At 45.0% G+C, this 27,931-nt stretch overlaps 1 protein-coding gene across 1 annotated transcript in view; it reads left to right on the forward strand.

The window, feature by feature from the left end:
• Nucleotides 1-27,931, forward strand: part of SIM2 (SIM bHLH transcription factor 2) — a 168,437-nt gene that overhangs the window by 106,532 nt on the left and 33,974 nt on the right. The window contains exons 4-6 of the mRNA XM_040338956.1: nucleotides 2,058-2,166; nucleotides 22,762-22,847; nucleotides 27,438-27,637. Of these exons, the coding sequence (XP_040194890.1) occupies nucleotides 2,058-2,166; nucleotides 22,762-22,847; nucleotides 27,438-27,637 (395 nt within the window). The remainder of the gene's footprint in view (nucleotides 1-2,057; nucleotides 2,167-22,761; nucleotides 22,848-27,437; nucleotides 27,638-27,931) is intronic.

Raw genomic sequence — 27,931 nt, forward strand, 5'->3', positions numbered from 1 at the left:
CTTGCGCTCTAACGCACACGGCGATACCACACATGTGTGGTTTGAACAGTGTTTATATATGTGGGTGGGACTTACGTGTGTGGTAGCTTTTGAGCGCAAGCTACCGGGGACAGGGGCGTTTAAAAAAAAATGATTATCACAATTTTTTTTTACACTTTCTTCCTTGTAATAGGAATCTATCGTGATAGGTGCTCTTTATCGAGAGATGTGGGGTCAATAAGACCCCACATCTCTCCTCCAGGCTGGAAAGCATGAGATTGAAAAAAAAAATCACGATCTCATGCTTATTAGCCGTGATCGCAGTTTTGACTACATCCGTGGCCCGGACGTGATGTCATAACGTCGCGCCCGGGCCTCCGACGGTCATAGAGATGAGTGGTCACCGGAAAACTCTATGGTCATCATCCGGTGGCTGCGGATTCTTTCTCCGGGTCCCTGATGGCACGGGAGAGCCCGGAGAAGCACCGGATGGTGTCGGGAGGGGGGATGTAGCCTGTAAGGCCCCGTACACACGTCCGAGAAACTCGACGGGCAAAACACATCGTTTTGCTCGTCGAGTTCCTGGTGAAGCCGCCAAGGATCTCGGCGAGCCAAGTTTCCCCATTGACTAACGAGGAAATAGAGAACATGTTCTCTATCTGGCTCGACGAGTTCCTCGTCGGTTTCCTCTGCCAAAAGTGTACACACTTTTGACCGAGGAAAAGAATACAGCTCCCATTGAGTTTCTGGCTGAATTCTGCCAAGAAACTCGGTCGTGTGTACGGGGCCTAAGAAAGATCAAGCAGTGGAACTGCCGCATGTGCGTATGTATTCACCCCCTTTGTTATGAAGCCCATAAAAATGTTAGGGTTAGGTTATAAAAAAATATCCAAATCTTTGATAATCCCTAGGAGCCCCATCAAATCTATCATAACCAAATGGAAAGAACATGGCATAACAGCAAACCTGCCAAGAGACGGCCGTACAACAAAACTCACGGACCGGGCAAGGCGGGCATTAATCAGAGAGACAGCACAGAGACCCAAGGTAACCCTGGAGGAGCTGCAGAGTTCCACAGCAGAGACTGGAGTATCTGTACATAGGACGACAATAAGCCGTACGCTCCATAGAGTTGGGCTTTATGGCAGAGTGGCCAGAAGAAAGCCGTTACTTTCAGCAAAAAACAAAATGGCATGGCTTGAGTTTGTGAAAAGACATGTGGGAGACTCCCAAAATGTATGGAGGAAGGTGCTCTGGTCTGATGAGACTAAAATTGAACTTTTTGACCCAACACATCACATCACCCAAAGAACACCATCCCCACTGTGAAACATGGTGGTGGCGGCATCATGCTGTGGGGATGTTTTTCAGCAGTCAGGACTGGGAAACTGGTCAGAGTTAAGGGGAAAGATGGATGGTGCTAAATACAGGGATATTCTTGAGCAAAACCTGTACCCTGTGTGTGATTTGAGGCTAGGACGGAGGTTCACCTTCCATCAGGACAATGACCCCAAACACACTGCTAAAGCAACACTTGAGTGGTTTAAGGGGAAACATGTAAATGTGTTAGAATGGCCTAGTCAAAGCCCAGACCTCAATCCAATAAAAAATCTGTAGTCAGACTTACAGATTGCTGTTCACAAGCGCAAACCATCCAACTTGAAGGCGCTGGAGTAGTTTTGCAAGGAGGAATGGGCAGAAATCCCAGTGTTAAGATGTGACAAGCTCATAGAGACTTATCCAAAGAGACTTGGAGCTTCTATAGCCGCAAAAGGTGGCTCTACAAAGTATTGACTTTAGGGGGGTGACTAGTTATGCACATTGACTTTTTCTCTTATTTTGTCCTATTAGTTGTTTGCTTCACAATAAAAAAAAAATCTTCAAAGTTGCCGACATGTTCTGTAAATTAAATGATGCAAATCCTCAAACAATCCATGTTATTCCAGGTTGTAAGGCAACAAAACACGAAAAATGCCAAGGGGGGGTGAATACTTTTGCAAGGCACTGTATGAAACTCAGCTAATGAGCTATGAAAGGTACTTGTCTTCCTAGTAATGTTTTCTCCTATCTCCATGCAGGTGGAATTGACTGGTAATAGCATATATGAGTATATCCATCCCTCGGATCACGATGAGATGACAGCAGTGCTCACAGCTCATCAACCCCTCCACCCGCACTTACTGCAAGGTAACTTTTACTGCTACATGTTTTATTATTGGAAGTAGTGATCTAGTATAGATATTTGGACCATTCCATTTCTGTACTGGACAGGAAGTAGTGCATAAAATATTCTCACCACTATACCAAATTCTGATTGTACAATTTCATTTGCAAATATATACCATATACATACACTATATTACCAAAAGTATTGGGACACCTGCCTTTACACGCATATTAATTTGATGGCATCCTAATCTTAGTCCGTAGGGTTCAATATGGTCAAACATCCCCATAGACACACTCCTAAACCTTGTGGACGGCCTTCCCAGAAGGGATGAAGCTGTTATAGCTGCAAAGGGTGGGCCAACTCAATATTGAACCCTACAGACTAAGACTGGGATGTCATTAAAGTTCATGGCCGGGATTCACGAACGACTTATGCCGACGTATCTTCTTATACGCCGCGTAAGTCCACAGATGGATCGTCGTATCTATGCGCCGTATTCTTGAAACCAGATACGCCTGAATTCTGGCTCCATCCGACCGACGTAAGTCTCCTACGCCGTCGTATCTTGGGCGCATATTTACGCTGGCCACAAGGGGCGCTTCCATTGTTTTACGCGTTGAATATGTAAATGAGCAAGATACGCCAATTCACGAACGTACTTACGCCCGTCGCAGTAATCTAAACCGTTTACGTAAGGCGTACGTCCGGCGTAAGTTTACCCCTCATAAAGCAGGGGCAAGTCATGTTAAGGTATGGGCGCGGGAACAGCGTCGTACGTGAATGGGGCTGGGCGTAGATTACGTTCACGTCGTACGCATTGAGCCGTCGTATCTTAGGGATTATATGCGACGAGATTCTGAGCATGCGCCGTTCGTACGGCCCTTCATTTACATGGGGTCACAAATCATTTTAATACAACACGCCCACTACCTGCCTACTTTGAATTAGGCGGGCTTACGCCGGCCCATTTACGCTACGCCGCCGTAACTTAGGGAGCAAGTGCTTTGTGAATACTGGCCTTGCCTCTCTATGTTACGTCGGCGTAGCGCATATGAGATGCGCTACGCCCGCTCAAAGATACACCGAGCTACGTGAATCCCGGCCTATTCGCTAGATTCAAGTAGACCGCCGCATCTTTAGGGCGGCGTAGCGTATCGTATTTACGCTACGCCGCCTTAAGTTAGCTAGGCAAGTACTGTATTCACAAAGTACTTGCCTGCTAAGTTACGTCGGCATAGCGTAAATGTGGCCGGCGTAAGCGTGCCTAATTCAAATTAGGCTGAGGGGGGCGTGTTTTATGTTAATGGAGGGTGACCTGACGTGCATGCGCCGTCCGTGTACATATCCCAGTGTGCATTGCGGCAAAGTACGCCGCAAGGACGTATTGGTTTCGACGTGGACGTAAATTACCTCCAGCCCTATTCAAGGACGACTTAAGCAAACAACGTAAAATTTTCAAATTTCGACGCGGGAAAGACGGCCATACTTAACATTACTAGTCCAGCTATTTGATGGAATAACTTTACGCCTGAAAATGCCTTACGTAAACGGCGTATCTTTACTGCGACGGGCGCACGTACGTTCGTGAATAGGCGTATCTAGTCATTTACATATTCTACGCCGAACGCAATGGAAGCGCCACCTAGCGGCCAGCCTAAATATTGCACCCTAAGATACAACGGCACAAGCCGTCGTATCTTAGATAGGTTTAAGTGTATCTCAGTTTGAGAATACACTTAAACTTAGGTCGGCACAGATTCCAAGTTAGGTCGGCGTATCTACTGATACGCCGGCCTAACTCTCTCTGAATCCAGCTATATGTGTGTAATAGCAGGTGTCCCAATACTTTTGACAATATGGTATATATATTTATATATATACATTCTGGTGCAGAGGAGCCAAAGATATAACAAATGTATCACATCTAATTATATGAATATACGAAGGAGGAAATGTAGTTATAGCTATGACAGTTTTTCAGCCCTGGGAAAACAGTAGAATATCTATTTTTTGGGTGGAGTAGACTTTAAAAGAAATCAAGGAAGTAAATTAGGTCATCCTTTTGGGCTGAGCTTATTTTTCTGGGATCAATATAATATTTCTCACTATTCTGTGTGATTGATAGTCGGTTTATTTCGGGGGTTGTGTGTTGAATTTTTGGCCTCACCAATACTGAGCACTATTATTCCTGGTCAATGTATTTTTATTTCCAAACACAATCCATCAACACTTTGAAGAGTTTTCCATAGTCTGGATAGGCCTCAGGGTTGCTGTTGGAAAGATGTGCTGCACACCAAAAGTCCCTTTAATGTATGAAGAAGAATATGCAGACAAATTGTCAGGAAAAGGTGATTAGTGTTTAACCACTTGCTTGCTGGGCACATAAACACCCTTCGTGCCCAGGCGAAATTTCAGCTTCCGGCACTGCGTCGCTTTAACTAACATTTGCGCGGTTGTGCGACGTGGCTCCCAAACAAAATTGACGTCCTTTTTTCCCCACAAATAGAGCTTTATTTTGGTGGTATTTGATCACCTCTGCGGTTTTTATTTTTTGCACTATAAACAAAAAAAGAGCGACAATTTAAAAAATATATATATTTTTTTTACTTGTTGCTATAATAAATATCCCAATTAAAAAAAAAAAATACATTATTTTTCTCAGTTAAGGCCGATACGTATTTTTCGACGTATTTTTGTAAAAAAAAAAAAAAAAATCGCAATAAGCGACTGGTTTGCGCAAAAGTTATAGCGCCTACAAAATCGGGAACAGAATTATGATTTTTTTTTATTATTTTTTTTTTTACTAGTAATGGCGGCGATCTGCAATTTTTATTGGGACTGCCATATTGCGGCGGACGTATCGGACACTTTTGACACAAATTTGGGACCATTCATATTTATACAGCGATCAGTGCTATAAAAATGCACTAATTACTGTATAAATGTGACTGGCAGTGAAGGGGTTAACACTAGGGGGTGAGGAAGGGGTTAACTGTGTAGCCTGGGTGTGTTCTAACTGTGTGGGGGGAGGGGGGTGACTGGGGGAGGTGACCGATGCTGTGTCCCTATGTGCAAGAGACACAGATCGGTCTCCTCTCCTCTGACAGCACGTGGAGCTCTGTGTTTACACACAGAGCTCCACGTCCCTGCTGTGTTCCCGACGATCGCGTGTACCCGGCGGACATCGCGGCCGCCAGGTACACGCATCGGCTTCCCAGCGATGCGCCGGGACAGTGTTTACCCGCTGCGCGCCACCCAGTGGCGCGCGCGGGTAATGCTTTTAAAAAGACCCTGTGAGTGCGAGGCCTTAGGCGACCGCCTAATTAGAGAGCCGCCTCTGGTTATAGCCCCTGTCAGTTTATTTTTTACCATCCCTGCCCCAATTCAGAGATTTCTCTTCACTTCCTGCCCCATAGCCAAACAGGAAGTAAGAAGAAATCTATGCAAATTAAGAGAATACATTGCCCCCCCTCCCCAGGCCCTCAGAACTAGTGTCCCTATTCGAAAATTTTAGGGCGTGTCTTGAACATCAAGGGGTGTGGCCTTAACCAAAAGGGGTGGGTCATATTTAAATTAGGGGGTGCACGAGTTTAGTCAGGCCTAGGGCAGAACAAAACCTAAATACACCACTGATCTCTAGGCGCCTGCACTTTACACGCATGTGCGGCATTTTTTTCTTTCTGTTAAAGTGACGCTTTAATCCAGCCCGTGGTTTTACGGCAGTTGTAGAGCAGGCTGGCAAAGTGTTTTTGAACATGTAGTTTGAAGCTCACTGGAGGGGTTACAACACGACTTCTCTTCTGCGCGGTATTTACACAGCGCAGTCTATATGCAAATTCCTACGATGTCCTCACAAAGATGATTATTCAGAATTTCCAGGCTGAATAATTGGCATAATAATATGCTACTTTTAGCCCTGGCAGCTCACATTTCTCACTGCATGAAGCCCGGCGGTGGTGATATTCCACACGTCTCCCCATAATGCCACATCACAGCGCACTGAGAATATTACTACTGACACCAAGTACTTCTGAAAATGCTGTGGTATCGGACACGGCGAGTGAGGGCTGACCAGAAAACTCTGCCTAATCCCCGATCAGCGGTGAGAGAGGCGAATCGCCTCACACGCACTTTACAAGGAATAACAAATGAGAGAAAAGACTAAAGAAGTGTAATCCTGTTATCCCATGAAGTGCTGGCGACACTCGAAACTAATTTCTGGATGCCGAAGCCAAAGGAGGGCGGTTGCCCATAGGATTCTGTGTTTTATTTCAACAACGAATAAAACATATGGTGTGACTAATTGCTGGAGGTAACAGATTCACTTCTCTGCCATTTTTGCCAGTTTTTTAAGAGTTTCTATTAAAATGCTGCTTATACATTGACAGTCTGTCCGGACAATATGGTCACCTGCTGAACTGGCCCCATCCACAAGCAATTTAAAGATGTTTTTTTTTTTTAAATAACAAACATGCAGGGGCGGACTGACAACTCATGGGGCCCCCGGACAATAGGAGATTATGGGACACATGGGCAATAGGAGATTATGGGCCCCCGGGCAATAGGAGATTATGGGTTCCCCAGTCAATAGGAGATTATGGGGCCCCCAGGCAATAGGAGATTATGGGGCCTCCAGGCAATAGGAGATTATGGGTTCCCCAGGCAATAGGAGATTATGGGTTCCCCAGGCAATAGGAGATTATGGGTTCCCCAGGCAATAGGAGATTATGGGTTCCCCAGGCAATAGGATATTATGGGTTCCCCGGGCAATAGGAGATTATGGGTTCCCCGGGAAATAAGAGATTATGGGTTCCCCAGGCAATAGGAGATTATGGGTTCCCCGGGCAATAGGAGATTATGGGTTCCCCGGGCAATAGGAGATTATGGGTTCCCCAGGCAATAGGAGATTATGGGTTCCCCGGGCAATAGGAGATTATGGGTTCCCCAGGCAATAGGAGATTATGGGTTCCCCGGGCAATAGGAGATTATGGGTTCCCCAGGCAATAGGAGATTATGGGGCCCCAGGCAATAGGAGATTATGGGTTCCCCAGGCAATAGGAGATTATGGGGCCCCAGGCAATAGGAGATTATGGGTTCCCCAGGCAATAGGAGATTATGGGTTCCCCAGGCAATAGGATATTATGGGTTCCCCAGGCAATAGGAGATTATGGGTTCCCCAGGAAATAGGAGATTATGGGTTCCCCAGGAAATAGGAGATTATGGGGCCCACAGGCAATAGATTATGGGGTCACATAGTATACACACATATACAAACAAATAAGAATACACATAAACACACTGGAAAGGTACTGGAGAGGCAGCTATAATCTTGGGACATTTCAGGGACAGATGTAAAAAAACAACAGATATTTACATACTGTCCCTGGTTTTACTGAGGCTGGCAACCCTGATGGGGCCCCCTAGAGGCATGGGGCCCTCAGGTAGTGCCCGAGTGCCCGAATGGTCAGTCCGCCCCTGCAAACATGTTATACTTACCTTCACTGTGCAGCTCATTTTGCACAGAGTGGCCCCGATCCTCATCTTCTGGGGTCCCTCAGCGGCTGTCTTGGCTCCTCCCCGCAAGAGCTAACCCCCCTCTGGGAAGCTCTCTCCCAAGGGGTTAGCTTGTGGGCGCGCTCCTGTGATACAGTCGGCGGCCATAGCCCCCCAGCCGCATCATTGATTTGATTGACAGCCGTGGGAGCCAATGGCATCCAATGAAGAGTCGAGAACCCATCACGTTCATGACGAGGGGCCTGCAAGCATCGGATGTTTTTTAACCTTAATGCATCCTATGAAAAAACGCAAGGCTTTGCAACCTCTCTAACTCTTTAATAAGATACAGAAGTTTAATCCAATGCAATTTTCTTCAGCTAATTGCAGAACAGAGAAGGTTTTTTTCCAGTTCTTTTAAGTGTAAGAAGACAAGGACTTTCCTAAGCCCAGTCTCTGCAAAGTACTGACACTCAGGTCTCGTACACACGACCGAGGAACTCGTCGTAAATGAAACGTCGTTTTCCTCTACGAGTTCCTTGTCAGGCTTGTCGAGAATCTTGACAAGCTTTCTTTGCGTACACACTGTCAAGACAAAATCTCCTCGTTCTCAAACGCGGTGACGTACAAAACGTATGACGGCACTATTAGGGGGAAGTTCGATTCCACTGGCGCCACCCTTGGGGCTGCTTTTGCTAATCTCATGTTACTGCGTGTTAAGTAAAGGTTTGGTGAGAGACGATTCGCGCTTTTCAGTCTGTTACAGCGTGACGAATGTGCTATCTCCATTACGAACGCTACTTTTACCGAAGCTGCGCTCCCATCTCATACTTTATTCTGAGCATGCGCGGGTTTCTAAGCATACACATGAACGTATTTCTTGTTGTAAACCAGCCCGACGATAAACACGACGAGGAAATTAAAACTCCTGACGAGGAAAAAGAGAACTTGTTCTCTTTTTTTCTCGTTGAGTTCCACGAAAAACATACACACGACCGTTTTCTCGCCAAAAAAGCTCTGTCACCAAGTTTTTTGATGGATTCTGTCGAGGAAAACGGTTGTGTGTACGAGGCCTGACTGAAGGAACATGGAAGATACAAGACAGGGCAGGACTGAACTATCTCGTACTAAACAGGAGGGGAAGACAGAGGGCGACACAAAAATCACAAGTAGTTATGTCCCAAAACCACCACTAGATAGCAACATACTGCAGAATAACATACCTCCCAACTTTTTGAGATGGGAACGATGGACACTTATTAGCAAAAGTATGTAGTCATAGGACACACCCCCTGTCAACCCCCTTAACCACTTCCCACCGGGGGAACATTCATGGTTGTCCCCCCTGTTTTCAGTGGTTATACCGGAATGATGCCTGCCCCTGCAGGCATCATTCCAGTATGTATTTCTTCAGCCGGCGGTTGTCTTTTTTCAGAAGTGATCTGGGTAGCTAATTAGCCACTTGATCACTTCTGCAAGTGGCGGAAAAGGGGGTCCCACCCCCTCCCGTCGCCTCTCTCAGGCTCTCCGGCCCCATCGTGGAGGTCGGGAACAATGCGGCCAGGGGAGATGACTACCATGAACAGAGAGAGAGAAATTTACGTTGTTATTTTCCCTCTGTGACACAGAAAACCGGGAGTGACGAGTTATGTTGTCACTTCCGGTTTCGGCTCTTTGTTTACCTATTTGTTTTGGAACGTATTTGTTTTGGTGTCTTTTTGTATGTATGGATTGCATGGGTCTTTACAGACATGTGGTGAAAATTTTACCGATCTCATGCTTACTAGCCGCAATTGCGGCTTTGTTTACTTCCGGGTACCTGGGCGTGACGTCATCACATTGCGCCCAGGCCTCCGACGGTCATAGAGATGACTTAGAAATTGATTTACCTGGAGAAATGGTGACGTGTTCAATACTTATTTTACTGTATGAAGGGGTTCTGCGTGACTCTGAAACGCTGCACTCGCCTTGTGTTGTGATCATGCAATAAACTGTCCGTTTTGGATGCTATTTTTTGTCGATCCATGATGTGCTGGCAAATATCTTCGTTGCGACTTGAACCAGTATCCAGCTGGTTGTTGCTGCCACACCCAAATTTGAGAGCTCATCCAGGAATGTGTGCGATGGGAATATGAAGTATTACGTTCAATACTTATTTTACTCTCTGTATGTGACACACGTGCCTTTGTGGTAGAGCTGCACGATTAATCGCCAAGAATCGTTGTCGCAATCTTTTTCCGTTGCAAATCTTCACACAGGGTTTTAAGATCTTTGACATGAAAATAATTGTCTCTCTGCACTTTGGTATGCAAAGAATTTCCTCTCTGCTCTCAGCCAAAAGTCAAAGGGCCAGATTCAGGTACATTTGCGTATCTTTGCCCGGAAGTAACGTATCCGATTTACATTACGCCTCCGCAACTTAGACGGGCAAGTGCTGTATTCTCAAAGCACTTGCTCCGTAAGTTGCAGCGGCGTAGCGTAAATCGGCCGGCGTAAGCCCGCCTAATTCAAATTTGGATCAGGGGGGCGTGTTTTATGTAAATCTACTGTGACCCGACGTGATTGACGTTTTTCCCGAATGGCGCATGCACCGTCCGTGGAATTTCCCAGTGTGCATTGCTCCAAAGTACGCCGCAAGGACATCATTGGTTTCGACGTGAACGTAAATGACGTCCAGCCCCATTCACGGACGACTTACGCAAACAACGTAACTTTTTTAAATTTCGACGCGGGAACGACGGCCATACTTAACATTGTTGCGCCGCACTTATGCCACCATATAGCAGGGGCAACATTACGCTGGGAAAAGCCTAACGTAAACGGCGTAAATTTACCGCGTCGGCCGCATGTACGTTCGGGAATTCGCGTATCTAGCTAATTTACATATTTCAACGCATAAATCAGCTTACACGCCCCTAGCGGCCAGCGGAAAATTGCAGTTACGATCCGACGGCGTAAGAGACTTACGCCTGTCGGATCTAATGGATATCTATGCGTAACTGATTCTAAGAATCAGGCGCATAGATACGACGGCTCGGATTAGGACTTACGACGGCGTACATGGCGCTGCACCATCGTAAGTCCTGTGAGAATGCGGGCCAAAGTCTGGGAAATCTGCCAAGTCTGGGCAGCCTGACAAGTTTTGAAAACATTCTTTATCAGTGGAAAGTTAAGTCTAAACATTGTATCACATTGACTTTTACATCAAAGGAATAAACTTCTGTATGTAAATTAGGAACGTTTAACCACTTAAACACCAAACCTTTTTCTGACAGCTCTTTTCAAGTTAAAATCATTATTTTTTTTTGCTAGAAAATTACCTAGAACCCCCAAACATTATATAATTTTTTAGTAGAGACCCTAGAGAATAAAATGGCGGTTGTTGCAATATTTTATGTTGCACTGTATTTGCGCAGCAGTCTTTTTAAATGCAATTTTTTTGGAAAAAATTACTTTAATGAATTAAAAAAAAAATAGCCAGTAAGTTAGCCCTTTTTTTTTTTTTATAAATGTAAAAGATTTTACGCCGTGAGAATCGTGATCTTCATCTAAGCAAAAAAATCGTGATTCTCATTTTGGCCAGAATCGTGCAGCTCGACTTTGTGGGTGATTTCCCATGCAAAGAAGCATTGGCATTTACAAGAGTACAGTTGCTTGGAGTCATTCACTTCTATGGTGGGCTGTACACGGCACGGGTGGCTCTCCCGGGTGTGTTGGTTCCCACGTGGTCCAGAACTTCAGCACTGGTCGGCATGCTGTCTGTACCAATATATTTCAGTGGAAGTGACACAAGGGGCATATTATAGACACACTTTAGATGTCTCTGTGCCATGTACTGCCAGAAAACAGAAGAAGGTTTTCATAGCCCGCGCTCGTCACGTACAGAATGTTAATATACTGAAATTGTCCGGCTCCCACAGCAGTTGTTTGCTAATGAACCAGAGGCCTCGGCAACCTGCGGGAAATTACTTACAAAATGACTATTATTTCAACAATAACCCACTTTCAAAAAGAGCATTGGAAGTGACAAGGTAAATAGATACGCTATTATTTACTCAGAGACCTGCAATTACCTGGATTCTGCGGGCACAATTATTTCTAATCCCAACGTTTTCCAACACTGAGAACTCGCAGCGCCGGTCGCTCCTGGTTCACGGTGAAAAGGCGGCTTGTCTGCATACACACGTGTAACAAAATACAGAAATAGCCTTACCCGTATTCTGTTCCATATGAAACCGTGATCCCCGCTATATTACAAGTAATCCACAAAGCTTATTTAATAAGTCTTTCTAGATAAAACAAATAGCCAAAGATTTACATGACACTGGGCTGCTACTTATTACATTTAGTTGCAAATAGTTTTAACAGATTTACACCAAACAGAAACTAAAGATTTGCAAAAAAACTAAAAACGCTCAGCGTAGAAGATTGAATGTCTTTTTAGTTATTTGAAGAAGGTGAAGTCATTTTAAAATTTACCAGATCCACTCAGTGAATATTCTTATTTTATACTATTATTTTTAATAGTGTTTCTAAACTATATATATATATATATATATATATATATATATATATATATACACACATGTATATAAATGTATATATACAGTATCTCACAAAAGTGAATACACCCCTCACATTTTCGTAAATATTTTATTCTATCTTTTGATGTGACAACACTGAAGAAATTACACTTTGTTACAATGTAAATTAGTGAGTGTACAGCTTGTATAACATTATTGCAGCCAAGAGTGAAAGAACCAGTTATTAGGTTTAACCACTTCAATACCGCACATAGACATATGACGTCCACAAAGGGGATCTCCTATCCTGGGTGGACGTCATATGACGTCCTGGACTTTGTGTGGTGATATCTGAATGATGCCAGCAGCTAGAGGCATCATTCAGATATCATTGTGTTCCGGCGGTGATCCTGCGCACCATAAGAACGATCATAGTGGTTCCGCCGCTTGATCGTTCTTATAGGCGGCGGGAGGGGACACCCCCCCCCCCGTCACCATCCGGTGCTTCTCCAGGCAAAAGATCGCCCTGCGCTGGATAGGAAGCATAGAGATGACTGGTGACCATCTCTATGACCGTCGGAGGCCCGGGCGCAATGTGATGATTCCCTAAATAGCTTCCTTTACCTTAGTGCAGTCCTCCTTCATTTACCTCATCCTTCCATTTTGCTTTTAAATGTCCTTATTTCTTCTGAGAAATACTCACTTCCTGTTCTTCTGTCTGTAACTCCACACAGTAATGCAAGGCTTTCTCCTTGGTGTGGAGAAAGCCTCTTGAGGGGGAGGGGGAGAGCAGGAGTGTCAGGACGCCCACTAGCACACAGCTCCTTTCTCTATCTGCAAAGTAGAGAGTGTCCTGACACTCCTGCTCGCGCCCCCCCCCTCAAGAGGCTTTCTCCACACCAGGGAGAAAGCCTTGCATTACTGTGTGGAGTTACAGACAGAAGAACAGGAAGTGAGGATTTCTCAGAAGAAATAAGGACATTTAAAAGCAAAATGGAAGGATGAGGTAAGTGAAGGAGGACTGCACTAAGGTAAAGGAAGCTATACAGGGGATTTTTTTTTTTACCTTTACAACCCCTTTAAAGCGGACCTTCAGTAATTTTTACAACTTCCCATCTATTAAATCTTCTGCCCTTGTTGTTTTAACTTTGGATAGTAAAAGATTTATTTACTGCCAAATAACTTACACAGCTCACTTTCTGTTTCTGTATACATACTAGTAAAACATTTTATTTCTGCCAGTAAATACCTTATACAGCCCACTTCCTGTTTCTTGTCTGGTAAAAAAACCTAGGCTTATGACATCATGCACAGCTCTCTCTCACTCTTGTGAGAGTTTGCCAGGAAGGGGGGGGGAGTCATAAGAGGGCCAATGAGAGCTGCAGAGCTGGAGGTGTGTCTGTGTAAATCCAGAAAGTGAACCAGCAGCACCTTCAGCTGCCCATAGGTTGCAGCCAGACTCAGTGAAGGGATATTTTTGCGGCATATTTGGCAACTACAGAATCACAGTATATATAAAATAATATGCAAAGTGGTTGGACGGAAGCTTCAGAATGGCAAAGATGTTTTTATTACAAATTATGTGAGCAGACTGCAGTTCCTCTTTAAGGATTGTTCCAGTGTTCTTGTGTCTTTTTTTGCAAAGCAACAAAGGTGCAAAGGTGCAAACTCTCATTACATTTTCCTCGCAGTGAAGGGAACAAGTCATCTTTACTAGACATCCAGAATAATGTGACAGAGAACAGTCATTATCACAAAAAGTATCTGCAGCCGTAGACACAAGAAGATAACTCATGCAGAGTGATCAGCAGAATTCAGAGTATCTAAAAATCAATGCTAATCAAAAGAGGACAGCAGGTAGCACACACGTGTTCAGAGGTACAAGTACAGATCACAATTTGTATTAGGTCTGTTTGGATGGAGTGAGGACAGTTTATTAATCCAATATGCTTCCCTCTTTATGATGACAAATATTCTATCACCCTATCTCTTGTTTCTCTATACTTCCTTTAATACCACAAATCTAATATCAAGATCATTATGTTGCATTTCTGCGCAAAAAAAAAAAAAAATATATATATATATATATATATATATATATATATATATATATATATATATATATATATATATAGTCGTTACCCTCTGAGAGAGAGATGTGGATCACATAAACACGCGACAAGACTTACAACATAAATAGACCTGAAGTGTGCCTTGGTGGTCTGGTCAGTATGCCAAGAAAAGGGGGCATACCGAAGGTAAGTAATGGGTAGCTAATTGAAGAAGGATATGCTGAGAAGTGCCCTGAAAAAGGGGAGGGCGGGAGGGTGTCGAATGCGATTGAATGCGCAGACTCACGGACATGAGGTGAGCTGGGAAGAGTCGGCCCAGTGACGTGTAGTACCGCACACTGAACCGACAAAGAGCATGTGTGAGTGGGCTGCTTAAATACCCTCCGGGCTCCTCCCATAAACTCAGGCCACCATACTGGCCTTCTTATTTATGGTCGTTACCCTCTGAGAGAGAGATGTGGATCACATAAACACGCGACAAGACTTACAACATAAATAGACCTGAAGTGTGCCTTGGTGGTCTGGTCAGTATGCCAAGAAAAGGGGGCAAAAGACTCAGATAGGGAAATAGTTTATATTGATTTATTGTATTTATTTAGCCAGCTTGGTAAAGGCTTGTGCCATTCCTTCATGAGGATTTGGGATGTATGTGGCAAAACAAGGAGACTTCCATCAGCCTGGTATTTTGATTACGTAGTCTGGTACTCCCTGTTGGGAGGCAACTGAGGCTGCTCCAATTCGGAAAGAATGTCCAGAGAACTGACTGGGGTTTGAAGCCCAAGTTACTTAGGAGGATTCTGACATGCTTGACACACTGGCTGACACTCAGGGAGCTGGTTTAGAAAGGGTAGCAACGAGCTACCATCAGATTGGTTGGGTAGATGGAGCAGTAGTGGGTCGAGCACCGTCACTGGGCGTCAGGCGTTGTCAGTCTGAAACAGGTTGATGTCAACCCCAGGGGCTGGTTTGTTGCGTTTGCAGACTGTGAGAGTGTAGTGGTTCGAAAGCGAGTCGGGTGGCGTCGGAGCAGTGTGTGACTGCCGGAGCCGCTGACTAAATTCACTAGGTTGTAGGGAACCGTAGAAGGCCTGGTAGATGGCTGTTTGGGTGACTAGTCTGGGCAAAGCCCTAAACAGGGAACGAGTAAGGATTTTAGACATGTCCCTAAAGAGGGGACTCTTGAAAGGTAGGCGCTTGCCACTGACTACAGGTTGGTGCTTCTGTATGCCCTGTAGGAGGGACTTGACTGCATGGGCTCGAGAATACTGACGGTTTACTGGGGTCCTGCAGGGACAGGAAATGCTGGATGCCATCTAGATATGGCGTGATAGTATTGAGAAATGGTCAGCTGCATGTGGCAATATGATATGAAGGCTAGGATGTGTCCAACGTTGCCTATTGCTGCTCCGGGGCAAGGGGCCAAAAATTTGCGATTAGTGTTCCAAGCAGTGCGATAGGCCTTCAGTGTGTTGCGTGCCAAGGAGTGGTTAATAAGTTGGATTGCGTTGGTGAGATGTGACTTCAGTCCATCGTCAGCAATGTCCATGGTGGGACAGGGATAGTCGTTGGGTCGGCTCCAGGCTCTTGCTGGAAAAAACATCCATTCCAAGGTTGGAATAAGAAAGCGCATCAGCTGCTTTTTGCATTTGCCTGGAAAAGGTCTACATAAGATATTAACTGGTGACGGAGTGACAGCTGCGCGAGCCTGCGCAGGAAGTGATGGGGAGTGATTTAGATCTACCTTAATTGATGATGTCGGCTGTGGCCTGATTGTCTGTGGTGAAGAACAGTGTCTGTCCTGTTCAAGTGTGGTCCCAGACCTGGGCAGCTGCCACGATGGGGTGCAGCACGAGGTGTGATGAAGACTGGGTGAAGCAAAAATTTAAGAGAATTTCTGGGGGCCAAGTTTTGGAGAACCAGTGGCGGCCTAAAAATGGCTGCAAAAGCCTTTGGTGGCTCGGCTGACACTGCCGGGATGAAGATTGAAATGCTGTTCTATCAGGTGGGGAAGTTGTCCCACATAGCTAAGTCTGCTACTGATGCTTGGTCTAGTTTGAGAACTTGGACTGGATCTTGCATTGGTGTGAGAAAATCAAGACAATACACAGGTGCTCAACAAGACAATATACATGCACTCGCAGGCCAACGTGCACTCGCAGGCCAACGTGCACTCGCTGGTGCTGGATGAAAACCTGAACTAACCGCAGGGAAAAAACACAGAGAAAAGATGAGTGGCCCGCGTGCCACTGAAGATGAATGGCCAACTGGGTGCCACTGTGTGTTTGTGTGGCTGATTGTTTGTCACTGAGGTGTGTTTGCAAGTTAAGTTTGTATTCGGGTTTGCACGTAGGTGCCTGCCGCAAAGTGTTTTATACTACTGCAGACAATATTGTGCGGTTGCAAGGGTGTCAGTGAGTGTCAGGTTGCTGGGACGATATTGTGTGGTTGCAGGGGCCTTGAGTATGAAGGTTTGTTTTGAGACGGCATTGCGTGTTTGCAAGGGTCTCAGTCTGGTTTGCTGAGACGATATTGCGTGGTTGCAAAGGTCGCGATGATTATGAGGTTTGTTTTGAGATGGCATTGTGTGGTTGCCACGACTTTGTATGGCTGCAAAGGTCTGAAAGGGTGTCAGGTTGCTGAGATGAGATTGTGTGGTTGCAAAGGTCTAGACGGGTGTGAGGTAGCTGAGATGATATTACATTTAGCAAGGGTCTCAAATGAGTGTCAAGTTGCTGAGACAATATTCCCCTTTATTTTTATTTTTTATGAAAACGACTGTGAATGAAACGCTGGTAAACATGAGTTACCGCATCTGGCAGTGTTTACAAGCTGTTACAGGCATTGGCGTTTCGAATGCGTTTCGAATGCCTCTGAACATCCGTCTGAAACCATTTTTTTTTTTTACCAACAGCAGTGTACATGAGGCCAAACATGATTTGTCTGGCTGCAAGGGTCTCAATGAATGTCAGGTTGCTGGGGCGAGACTGCATGGTCACAAAGGTCTTTGACAAATGGGAGGTTGCTCAAGACAGTATTGCGTGGTTGCAAGGGTCTCGATGAGTGTGGCGCTGCTGAGACGGTATTGCGTTTGCAAGGGTCTGAACTATGGTGTGAGGCTGCTGAGACGGTATTCCGTGGTTGCAAGGGCCTTGATGAGTGTGGGGCTGCTGAGACGGTATTGCGTTTGCAAGGGTCTGAACTATGGTGTAAGGCTGCTGAGATGGTATTGCGTGGTTGCAAGGGTCTCGATGAGTGTGGGGCTGCTGAGACGGTATTGCGTTTGCAAGGGTCTCAACAAGGGTGTGAGGATTCTGAGATGGTATTGCGTAGTTGCAAGAGTCTTGATGAGTGTAGGGCTGCTGAGACGGTATTGCGTTTGCAAGGGTCTCAACAATGGTGTGAGGCTGCTGAGACGATTTTGCATGGTTGCAATGGTCTCAACAGGTGTCAGGTTGCTGGGCCGAGATTGTGTGGTGACAATTTTTTTTTTTTTTGCATTTTGTAAGGGTCATGTGTTGCAAGGGTCTTAACAAGGGTGTCAGGCTGCTGAGACAATTTTGTGTGCTTGCAAGAGTCTCCATGAGTGTGGGGCTGCTGAGACGGTATTGCGTTTGCTAGGGTCTCAACAAGGGTGTCAGGCTGCAGAGACGAATTTTGCGTGCTTTCCAAGAGTCTCCATGAGTGTTGGGCTGCTGAGACGGTATTGCGTTTGCAAGGGTCTTAACAAGGGTGTCAGGCTGCTGAGACAATTTTGTGTACTTGCAAGAGTCTCCATGAGTGTGGGGCTGCTAAAACGGTATTGCGTTTGCAAGGGTCTCAACAAGGGTGTCAGGCTGCGGAGACGAATTTTGCGTCGTTGCAACGTTCTCAACAGGTGTCAGGTTGCGGGGCTGAGATTGTGTGGTGGCAATTTTTTTTTTTCTGCACTTTTATTTCTTTTTGCGTTTTTTTTTTTTTTTTATTTTTATTATTTTTTTTGCGTTTTTTTTTTTTTATTTTTTTTTTTGTGTTTTTTTTTTTTTTAATAATTTTTTTTTTTTTTTTTTTTTGTAAGGGTCATGTGTTGCAAGGGTCTTAACAAGGGTGTCAGGCTGCTGAGACGATTGTGTGGTTGCAAGAGTCTCGATGAGTGTGGGGCTGCTGAGACGGTATTGCGTTTGCAAGGGTCTCAACAAGGGTGTCAGGCTGTGGAGACGAATTTTGCGTCGTTGCAACGGTCTCAACAGGTGTCAGGTTGCTGGACTGAAATTACGTGGCGGCAATTGTTTTTTTTTTTTTTTGCGTTTTATATATTTTTTTCCTTTTTGCGTTTTTTTTTTTTTTTGCATTTTGTAAGGGTCATGTGTTGCAAGGGTCTCAGCAAGGGTATCAGACTGCTGAGATGATTTGCATGGTTGCAAGGTCTCAATCAATAAGAATTGGGTTACTGAGAAAGGACAGAAACACCTGGTTTGTTTGTACCTTAAGCAAGCAGTATAAGGTAGAAGGGCAACGCCTGTTTGAATCGTAGGTTCCGCAGGGGCCACTAATGAACGATATGGGAGACAACGAATGGTAGCAAATTGATAAGACATAAAGAATGTAATAACAAATCTTACTTGCGACAGTGGGCCATGCGAGTGAGTTTGCGGCGGACTGTGGCTGGAGTGATACATGTCTGGAACGTGTAGCGTGATGCCGGGTGTAGAAAATAGAACACGAGAAGTGCGTTTCAATGCTTTGTAAGCTCCACTGCGGGAACCAAACATATGGTACAGGTGACACCATGAGTGGCCACGAATTTGACATGACAAACAAGCTAACGAATCCTACCTGGGACAGTGAACGTGCGACTGGGTTTGCTTTGGACTGGCGTGGATGTGCAACACATCCCAAGAGTGTGGTGTGGTGCCATGCATGACACACAGGCAATAACTTTGGTAAATAAATGAGAGAGAAGAGCCGTGTACAAGCAATTCATAAGTTCCGCTGCGGGAACTAAAACACACGACATGGGGGAAACAATGAATGACAACGGTAGAAAGTATGCAATGTATCTGATACAAAATAGTTGTAAAATGCATGACATGAATCCGATACGAATTAATAGTAAGGAGTATTGAACGAATCTGATACGAATTGGTTGTAGAGTGTATGCTACCCCTTGCTTTGAAACCGAACACCTACCAACCACCCATCCCCCCAGGCTAATCAAGTGCAGACAAGGCACCATGTGAGTCCAATTACCACCTCAATCTGCCAAAGAACCCATACAAACACATGTCAATCTCCAAATGGATTTACAAATGAATCGTATGTTTGGCAGAAGGAAGTTACAAATGTACTACGCCTGAGCCGAATGATGTTGAAACATGAGCAAAAGTAACTCAGAAGCAGATTTTTCCCAAAAGAGATGCAGGATAGGAAGCATAACGAATTTCAAGATTGCACAAGATACGAAAAGGTTTGAATCCTACCTGCGAAGTAAGCGGGAACCGCCGGCGAAGACCATGAAGGGAGAAGCCGCAAAGCGCTTGCAATGTGGAATGCGATTGAATGCGCAGACTCACGGACATGAGGTGAGCTGGGAAGAGTCGGCCCAGTGACGTGTAGTACCGCACACTGAACCGACAAAGAGCATGTGTGAGTGGGCTGCTTAAATACCCTCCGGGCTCCTCCCATAAACTCAGGCCACCATACTGGCCTTCTTATATATATATACACACCACATATTTGCAGTATATATATAGATATATATACATATATACTACATACAGAGAGAGAGAGAGAGAACAGAGTAACAGAGAGATGAGCTCACCACTGTACTGCTTCTCCTTTCACTGTCCAGTCACAGTGGATTTCCACCCGCACGTCACCCCAGGTCGCTTCCTAGTCACGCCCACCTCGGACACGTCACCGATGTCCTAGAGACCTGTGGGAAATGTAGTTCGTGATGGGGGTGCTGTGCGCGATTGCTTATCAAAATCCAGAAGCCTCCTTTAACAAGGGGGCCCCCAGATCCCGGCCCCCCCTGTATGAATGGGTATCGGTACATTGTACCCCTACTCATTCACCAAAAAAGTGTCAAAAAGTAAAAACCATAATAGACAGTTTTTGACAATTCCTTTATTAGAAAAAAATAAGTGTCCCGCGACGCCCCTCCATCTCCAATCACGCCGCCCGACAGACATGAAAAATAGAAAAAAAAAGCTCTGCTTTGATGGGAGACAGGGGTGGGGTCATCCAGTTACGTCAGTGGGTGGCCCCGCTCTTGCCTATATAACAGCTGCCAAAGCCAAAAGACAGCAGTCGCCGGGAGGCCTCCCATGGAGGGGGAGTTCTTTTGTTTTTGATTTTTTACTATTTTTTTTACTATTTTTCGGGTCTGTCGGGTGTTGTAATTGACAATGGATGTATTTTTTAATAAAGGAATTGTCAAAAACTGTCTATTGTGGTTTTTACTTTTTGCAACTTTTTTTGGTGAATGGGTAAGGAGTACAATGTGTACCCGATACCCATTCAAATAGGTGGGGGGGGGTGGAATCTGGGGGTCCCCTTGTAAAAGGAGGCTTCCAGATTTCGATAAGCACCCCACCCGCTGACCCTGACAACCAATGGCCAGGGTTGTCGGGAAGAGGCACTTGTCCCCATCAACATGGGGACACAGTGCTTTGGTAGCTTGCATATACTCAAGTATAAGCCGAGTTTTTCAGCACATTTTTTTGTGCTGAAAATGCCCCCCTCAGCTTATACTCAAATCACCTTTTTGTACCTGATCTCCCGGAATTTGGGGACCCGGTACTGGCTGGCCGTAGGTCTCCTGGACCCCAAACTTGGCACACAGGTAGCCCCACTCTTCCTCTACAAGTTTGTTGTCCAGAGGACCTACGGCCGGGGAGCACCGATTTTCAAGGCCGGGCACCCCTTCCATAGACTCCCATGTTAAACGGTAATTTCTCCAGTGACTTTGGGGACCCAGTACCGGCCGGTCGTAGGTCCCCTGGACCCGGAACTTGGCACACATGTAGCCCCTCCTCTACAAGTGTGCAAAGTTTGTTGTCTGGGGGGCCTACGGCTGGGGAGCACCGATTTTTCAAAGCCAATCACCCTTTCCATAGACTCCCATGTTAAACGTCAGTCTAGTTATGGACACAGTGAGGCATGGGCACAGTGAGGCATGGACACAGTGAGGCATGGGCACACTGAGGCATGCAGATGGACACCCTAGGCTTATACTCGGGTGAATAAGTTTTCCCAGTTTTTTGTGGTAAAATTAGGTGCCTCTGTTTATATTCGGGTCGGCTTAAACTCGAGGATATACGGTAAGTCTTTGAAATTATTCTTGATTATTGATTGTTATTGATTTTTAATGTTCGTGTCCCATAGACTTGTTCGTATGTTCACTCAAACATTTTGCCTATTCGCATGTTCTGGTGCGAATCGAACCGTGGGGTGTTCGGCTCATCCCTACACAGGAACACACAACAAACGATTTAACATGGTTTCCTATGGGTTCCTTTCACATCTGTGCAGCTTTCTGCAATGCGTTTTTGGGAGAGGTGCGAGGACTTTTTTCATGCGGGAAGATGCAATTTTGGGTCTATAAACTTCATTGGAGCCACATAAAAAATGCATATACATGCTTTTTGGGTGCATTTTTCAGTGCCGTTTTGATAGGGTTTTGTTTGCACAACCATTCTCCTCCTACAGAAAAAAAATACCTAAAAAACACCCATAAAACACTTACAAAGCATACTCACAGATGTGAACCTAGTGTCAGGGAACCTGGTTTGTTTTTCCTGTTGTACAGTGCAGGTTTTTTTTATATATATATATATATATATATATATATATATATACACATATATACACACACACAGTGGCCCGGATTTAGAGAGATCTGCCTATCTCTCGGCGGGAGATAAGTTACGCCGCCGTAAATTAGGGCGCAAGTTCCGTATTCAGAAAGAACTTGCGCCCTAAGTTACGGCGGCGTAACGTATGTGGTCCGGCGTAAGCCCGCCTAATTCAAATGTGGATGATGTGGGCGTGTTTTATTTAAATGTAGTGTGACCCCACGTATTTAACATAGTTAACATAGTCGTAAACGATGTAAAAAAATGCGCCGGGTGGACGTACGTTTCTGAATCGGCGTATCTACCTAATTTGCATATTCCTCGCGTAAATATACGGAAGCGCCACCTAGCGGCCAGCGTAAATATGCAGCCTAAGATACGACAGTGTAAGACACTTACGCCGGTTGGATCTTATTGAAATCTATGCGTAACTGATTCTATGAATCAGTCACATAGATACGACCCCGCAACTCAGAGTTACGACGGCGTATCCGGGGATACGCCGTCGTAACTGCTCTCTGAATCCGGGCCAGTATATATATATATATACACACATATATATTATTTAAAAAAATATATGAATACAGTTAAAACAAATATATATTTATATCCATCAGTTAAAATGCACATCCATAGGAACTTGTTACAGCACAAAAATCTAATCTACCATCAAAATTCATCTTTTTCAGAATGTGAAATTGAGAGGTCATTCTTTTTACGGATGAAATGTGTGTTGGCCAAACGGAACGCAGGTCTGACATGTAGTGGATACAAGGTAATGTACTGATCATTGTGGAGACACTGCTGAGGTTTTTTTCACTGCTTGTCAATGGCACTTTCTCTGTTGCCTCACATCAACCAATCCAAAATAATCCCGCTCTGGAAAATGACAACTGATGGAGATTATAAATCAGCCTGAATGGGCTGACCTCCTTCTGAACTGCAGTTAAACTAATTTTGACTTGAAGTTTACCTCCTTCTTGGCTCAAGTTGACCTCCTTTTGACCTGAAGTTCCCCTTATTCTGACCTGAAGTTGACCTCCTATGCTGCAGTTGACCTCCTTCTCTCCTGAAGCTGTATTCTTGCTTACCTGAGGTTGACCTCCTTCTGACCTTATGTTTCCTTTAGTTGTCCTCCTCCTGTCCTGCAGTTGACCTCCTTCTGTCCTGCAGTTGACTTCCTGCTCTTGCAGATGACCTTCTTCTGACCTTCTTCTCACCTGCAACTGACCTCGTTTTGACTAGCAGTTGACTTCCTTTTGTCCTGAAGTTGCCCTTATTCTGACTTTCAGTTTACCTCTTAGGCTGCATTCACACCTGAGCGTTTTGTCGCCTGAAGCGCGACGCCCCAAAACGCTAGAGGGGAAAAAATACATTATTCTCTATGGAGATGGTTCACATCTCCACTACAAAACGCCTGACTCTGAACGACTGAAGCCCAAACAAGTTCTGGACCCTTTTTTGTTGCTCGAATTTGTGCGTTTTTGGGAGCGTTTTACATTGGTGACCCTAGACCTGTAAAAAATTGCGGTAAAAAATGCCGCAAAACGCTACGCTCGGGTGTGAATGCAGCATGATGCTGCAGTTTACCTCCTTCTCTCCTGAAGTTGACTTCTTGCTTACCTGAGGTTGACCTCCTTTTGACCTTATGCTGCCTGTAATCTGACCTTCAGTTGTCCTCCTTCTTTCCTGCAGTTGACCTCCTTCTGTCCGTCAGTTGACTTCCTGCTCTTGCAGATGACCTCCTTCTGACCTGCACTTGACCTTCTCACCTGTAACTGATCTCCTTCTGACTAGAAGTTGACTTCCCTTTGTCCTGAAGTTTCCCTTATTCTGACCTTCAGTTGACCTCCTATGCTGCAGTTGACCTCCTTCTCTCCTGTAGTTGATCTCTTTCTTACCTGAGGTTGACCTCCTTCTGGCCTTATGTTGCCTGTATTCTGAACTTTAGTTTCCCTCTTTCTGTCCTGCAGTTTCCCTCCTACTGTCCTGCAGTTGACTTCCTGCTCTACAGATGACCCCCTTCTGACCTGCATATGACTCCCTTTTGACTTACAGTTGACTTCCTACTTCAAACTTCTTTCGCATACAATCGACTTGTATAGGGATAGAGGCAGTTTTGATATGGGCAAAATTCTATGCATGGTGTATGTTCACCCATCCTTATGCAAAAATGTTCTCAATGTTCAATGAATTTAAATGAATATAACTTACATATTCAATTAAGGCTTTGGCCACGGCAAGCTTTTATTTCTCATGAATTGGTACCGTTTCCTATAAATTATTTTATCCTTGCCTCCAAATATCTATAAGCAGCCTAGGGTAAGGTGACCTGATTTTTTAAATGAAATCCCGGGACATTTTTTTTTTAAATTAGTAATGGTGACAGTCAGCGACTCTCTGCCCGTCGCCTCCCACCTCACAGCCTGTTAAGTCTAATGCTGCGTACACACCATGATCATTTTTCAGCATGGAAAAATAAGTAGTTTTTCAGCATGTTGAAAAAACAACGTTTTTCCAACTTCATCATTAAAACGACGTTGCCCACACACCATCGTTTTAAAAAAAAATATCTAGCAAAGCGCGGTGACGTACAACACGTACGACGGCACTATAAAGGGGAAGTTCCATTCGCCTTTGGGCTGCTTTAGCTGATTCCGTGTTGGTAAAAGACGATTCGCGCTTTTTTGTCTGTTACAGCGTGATGAATGTGCTTACTCCATTATGAACGGTAGTTTTACCAGAACGAGCGCTCCCGTCTCATAACTTGCTTCTGAGCATGTGCTGGTTTTTAACATCGTTTTAGCCCACACACGATCATTTTTTACAACCCGAAAAACGACATTGTTTAAAACGACGTTAAAAAATGCAGCATGTTCGGAATTTTTTTTTGTCGTTTTTCAGAACCTGAAAAATGATGTGAAGCCCACACACGATCATTTAAAATTACATTTTTTAAAAACAAAGTTTTTTTAATGCCGAAAAATGATCGTGTGTATGCGGCATTACTCTCCGGGCCCCGGCTACTACTGGGTGGGGAGCGGAGGAAGATCACTACACCAGGGAAGGCAAGGAGAAAAGCAGGCAGGCGGCTGGCCGAGACTTGAGCCAAGGCATAAGAACATGCGAGCGGAGCTGAATAGGCATGCACCCCGAAACTGAAGAAATATTCCCTTCGCTCTGACCAAATGATCATCAGAAAGGGGCACAGATAATGGAAAAAATACACCCCCTAAGTTAGAAGGAGCGGAGGAGCAGGGGGGGGGTGTAATTCTTTTTTTTTTTTTTATTCTGCACTGACTGTCTTTGAAATTGCCCCAGCCCCTGTTCAACTCCAATCCGGAGACAAAACCAGGGACAGACTTGTTCCAGGGACAGACTTGGTCCGGGGACAGTGTCCTCAATCCGGGGACTGTCCCCGAAAACCGGGGATGTCTGGTCACAATGCAACTTCCCAAATAGATGCAATATCGTGATTCAGAGCTGTTACTTGGTGTGGGACTGTCAGGATGACCAGGTGAAAATAAAGGAGGGGGGAGCAAAAAGAAAGAAAACTGCAATGCAACCATCACATCAGAAGAACGATGAGCTGCGACATATATAATTTTTGTTTTTCAGTTTAGAAATGCTTCAAGGATCAAATATGCATGTGATAATTTTTGTGGCTTGAAGTTTTTTTTTACCTAAAAATGAACAAGTTATGTACAGTGATGATGATGCAGTGGGCCAGATTCAGATACAATTACGTTACTCCACGGCAGCGTAACGTATCTGATTTACATTACACCGCCGCAGGTTTACAGCGTAAGTGCCTGATTCTTAAAACTCTTACCTGTAAACTTGCGGTGGTGTAAAGTAAATGCGCTCGGCGCCAGCCCGCCCAATTCAAATGGGGCGGGCACCATTTAAATTAGGCACGTTCCCGCGCTGAACGTACTGCGCATGCTCCGTCGGGTAAATTACCCGACGTGCATTGCGCTAAATGACATCGCACGGACGTCATTTGTTTAGACGTTAACGTAAATGGCGTCCAGCGCCATTCACGGACGACTTACGCAAACGACATGGTTTTTTAAATTTCGAAGCGGGAACGACGGCCATACTTAAAGCGGGAGTTCCGTGGGAAAACGTTTTTTTTTAAAGACGTTTTTGTAAAGCTGATGGTACAACGAAAATTGTACTCACCAGTCTCCTAGTCGCAGCCGCTACCAGGACGATTTCCCCCAAAAGTAGATTTTATAAAAATTGATGATGGACATTGCCATCTTAACTGCTGGCACCGTGAATCCCTCCTGTATTATCTTCCGGGATGCGGTGTCTCCTGAGAATCCCAGGAGACGCGCTGTGTTTGAAATCCCACGATATCTCGCGGGTCACGTGACTAGTCACAGCGGGGAGTGTCCTTTTCAGGACGCTGCCGGCCGTTGTCCTAGCAACTATGCAGTGTGACGGCGAGCTGCGCCGTCAACACTGCATAGTTGCTAGGACAACTGCCGGCAGCGTCCTGAAAAGGACACTCCCCGCTGTGACTAGCCAGACTAGTCACGTGACCTGCGGGATTTCAAACACAGCGCATCTCCTGGGATTCTCAGGACTCACTCCCAGGAGACATAGCGCTGATCGGGATTTTTCGAAACCACGCCCACCCCCGCGGGAAAAAGTGAGTGACAGCTCACAAAAGGCCCTCATTCCAAGGTAAGGAGGCCTATTTAAAAAAAAACAGATAGATACAGTACTATGGCTGCTGGTTTTAAACAGCAAAACTTGACAATTAGGGTGAACCTCCGCTTTAACATGGCTTAGAACAACTAGGGCTCAGCCCTAATTTTACGCGGCATAACTCAACGGAAACGACGTAAAGTTAGATCGACGGGCAGCGCGGACGTTTGGGAATCACCGTAACTAGTCATTTGCATATTCTACGCCGACCGCAATGGCCTCGCCACCTAGCGGCCGGCCTAGAATTGCATCCTTAAGATCCGACAGTGTAATTCAATTACACCTGTTGGATCTTAGGGCTAGCTATGCGTAACTGATTCTATGAATCAGTCGCATAGTTAGGACGGCCGTAACACAGAGATACGACGGCGTATCAGGAGATCTCTTCTGTGAATCTGGCCCAGTATGCTTAATTAGTATTCTTTAGCTAATTAACAAATGAATTTTCCCAGTATGATAACTGGTTAGTAACAGATGGTGAACAGCTCAAATCTGTAGAATTGTTGTTATAGGCAGCAGATACACTTATCCTTCATCCAGTACTTACATGAGTCCCGGTATTGGGTCCAGACCCTGGTAATAAGTACTTGTGTCCTGTTTGGTTTGATTAGTGTATATGTGATGTTTTTTTATCTTTATACGACAGGTCATTCACTGCAGTGGGTATCTGAAAATAAGGCAGTATATGCTGGACATATCTTTATATGACTCCTGCTATCAAATTGTAGGGCTAGTGGCCGTGGGCCAGTCTTTACCGCCGAGTGCCATCACAGAGATCAAACTCCATAGTAACATGTTTATGTTCAGAGCAAGTCTGGACCTCAAACTAATTTTCCTGGACTCCAGGTAAGCTGTTTGTTTACTAAGGCTGGAACACCTAGCAACCAATCGAACTTGAACATTTTAGGTGGCTTGTTTTTACTTTTTTGTGTTAAAGGTTTTGAATTTGTGCGTTAGATCTGTTTTGTGCCAGGGTGTGCACTTTACATGCCTGATAACATTAGGATAGTGAGTGCAATTTGTTCATGGATATTTAATACATTGCTACGTTGGTCCAGCTTGGATCAATGTAACCATGAACAGTATGTACCATACCTGACTGATGCCCCCAGAAGCTGGAAATCCCTGAGTTAGACATAC

Source organism: Rana temporaria, chromosome 2 (genome assembly GCF_905171775.1).
Source record: "Rana temporaria chromosome 2, aRanTem1.1, whole genome shotgun sequence".
In the NCBI taxonomy this organism is placed as follows: Eukaryota; Metazoa; Chordata; class Amphibia; order Anura; family Ranidae; genus Rana; species Rana temporaria.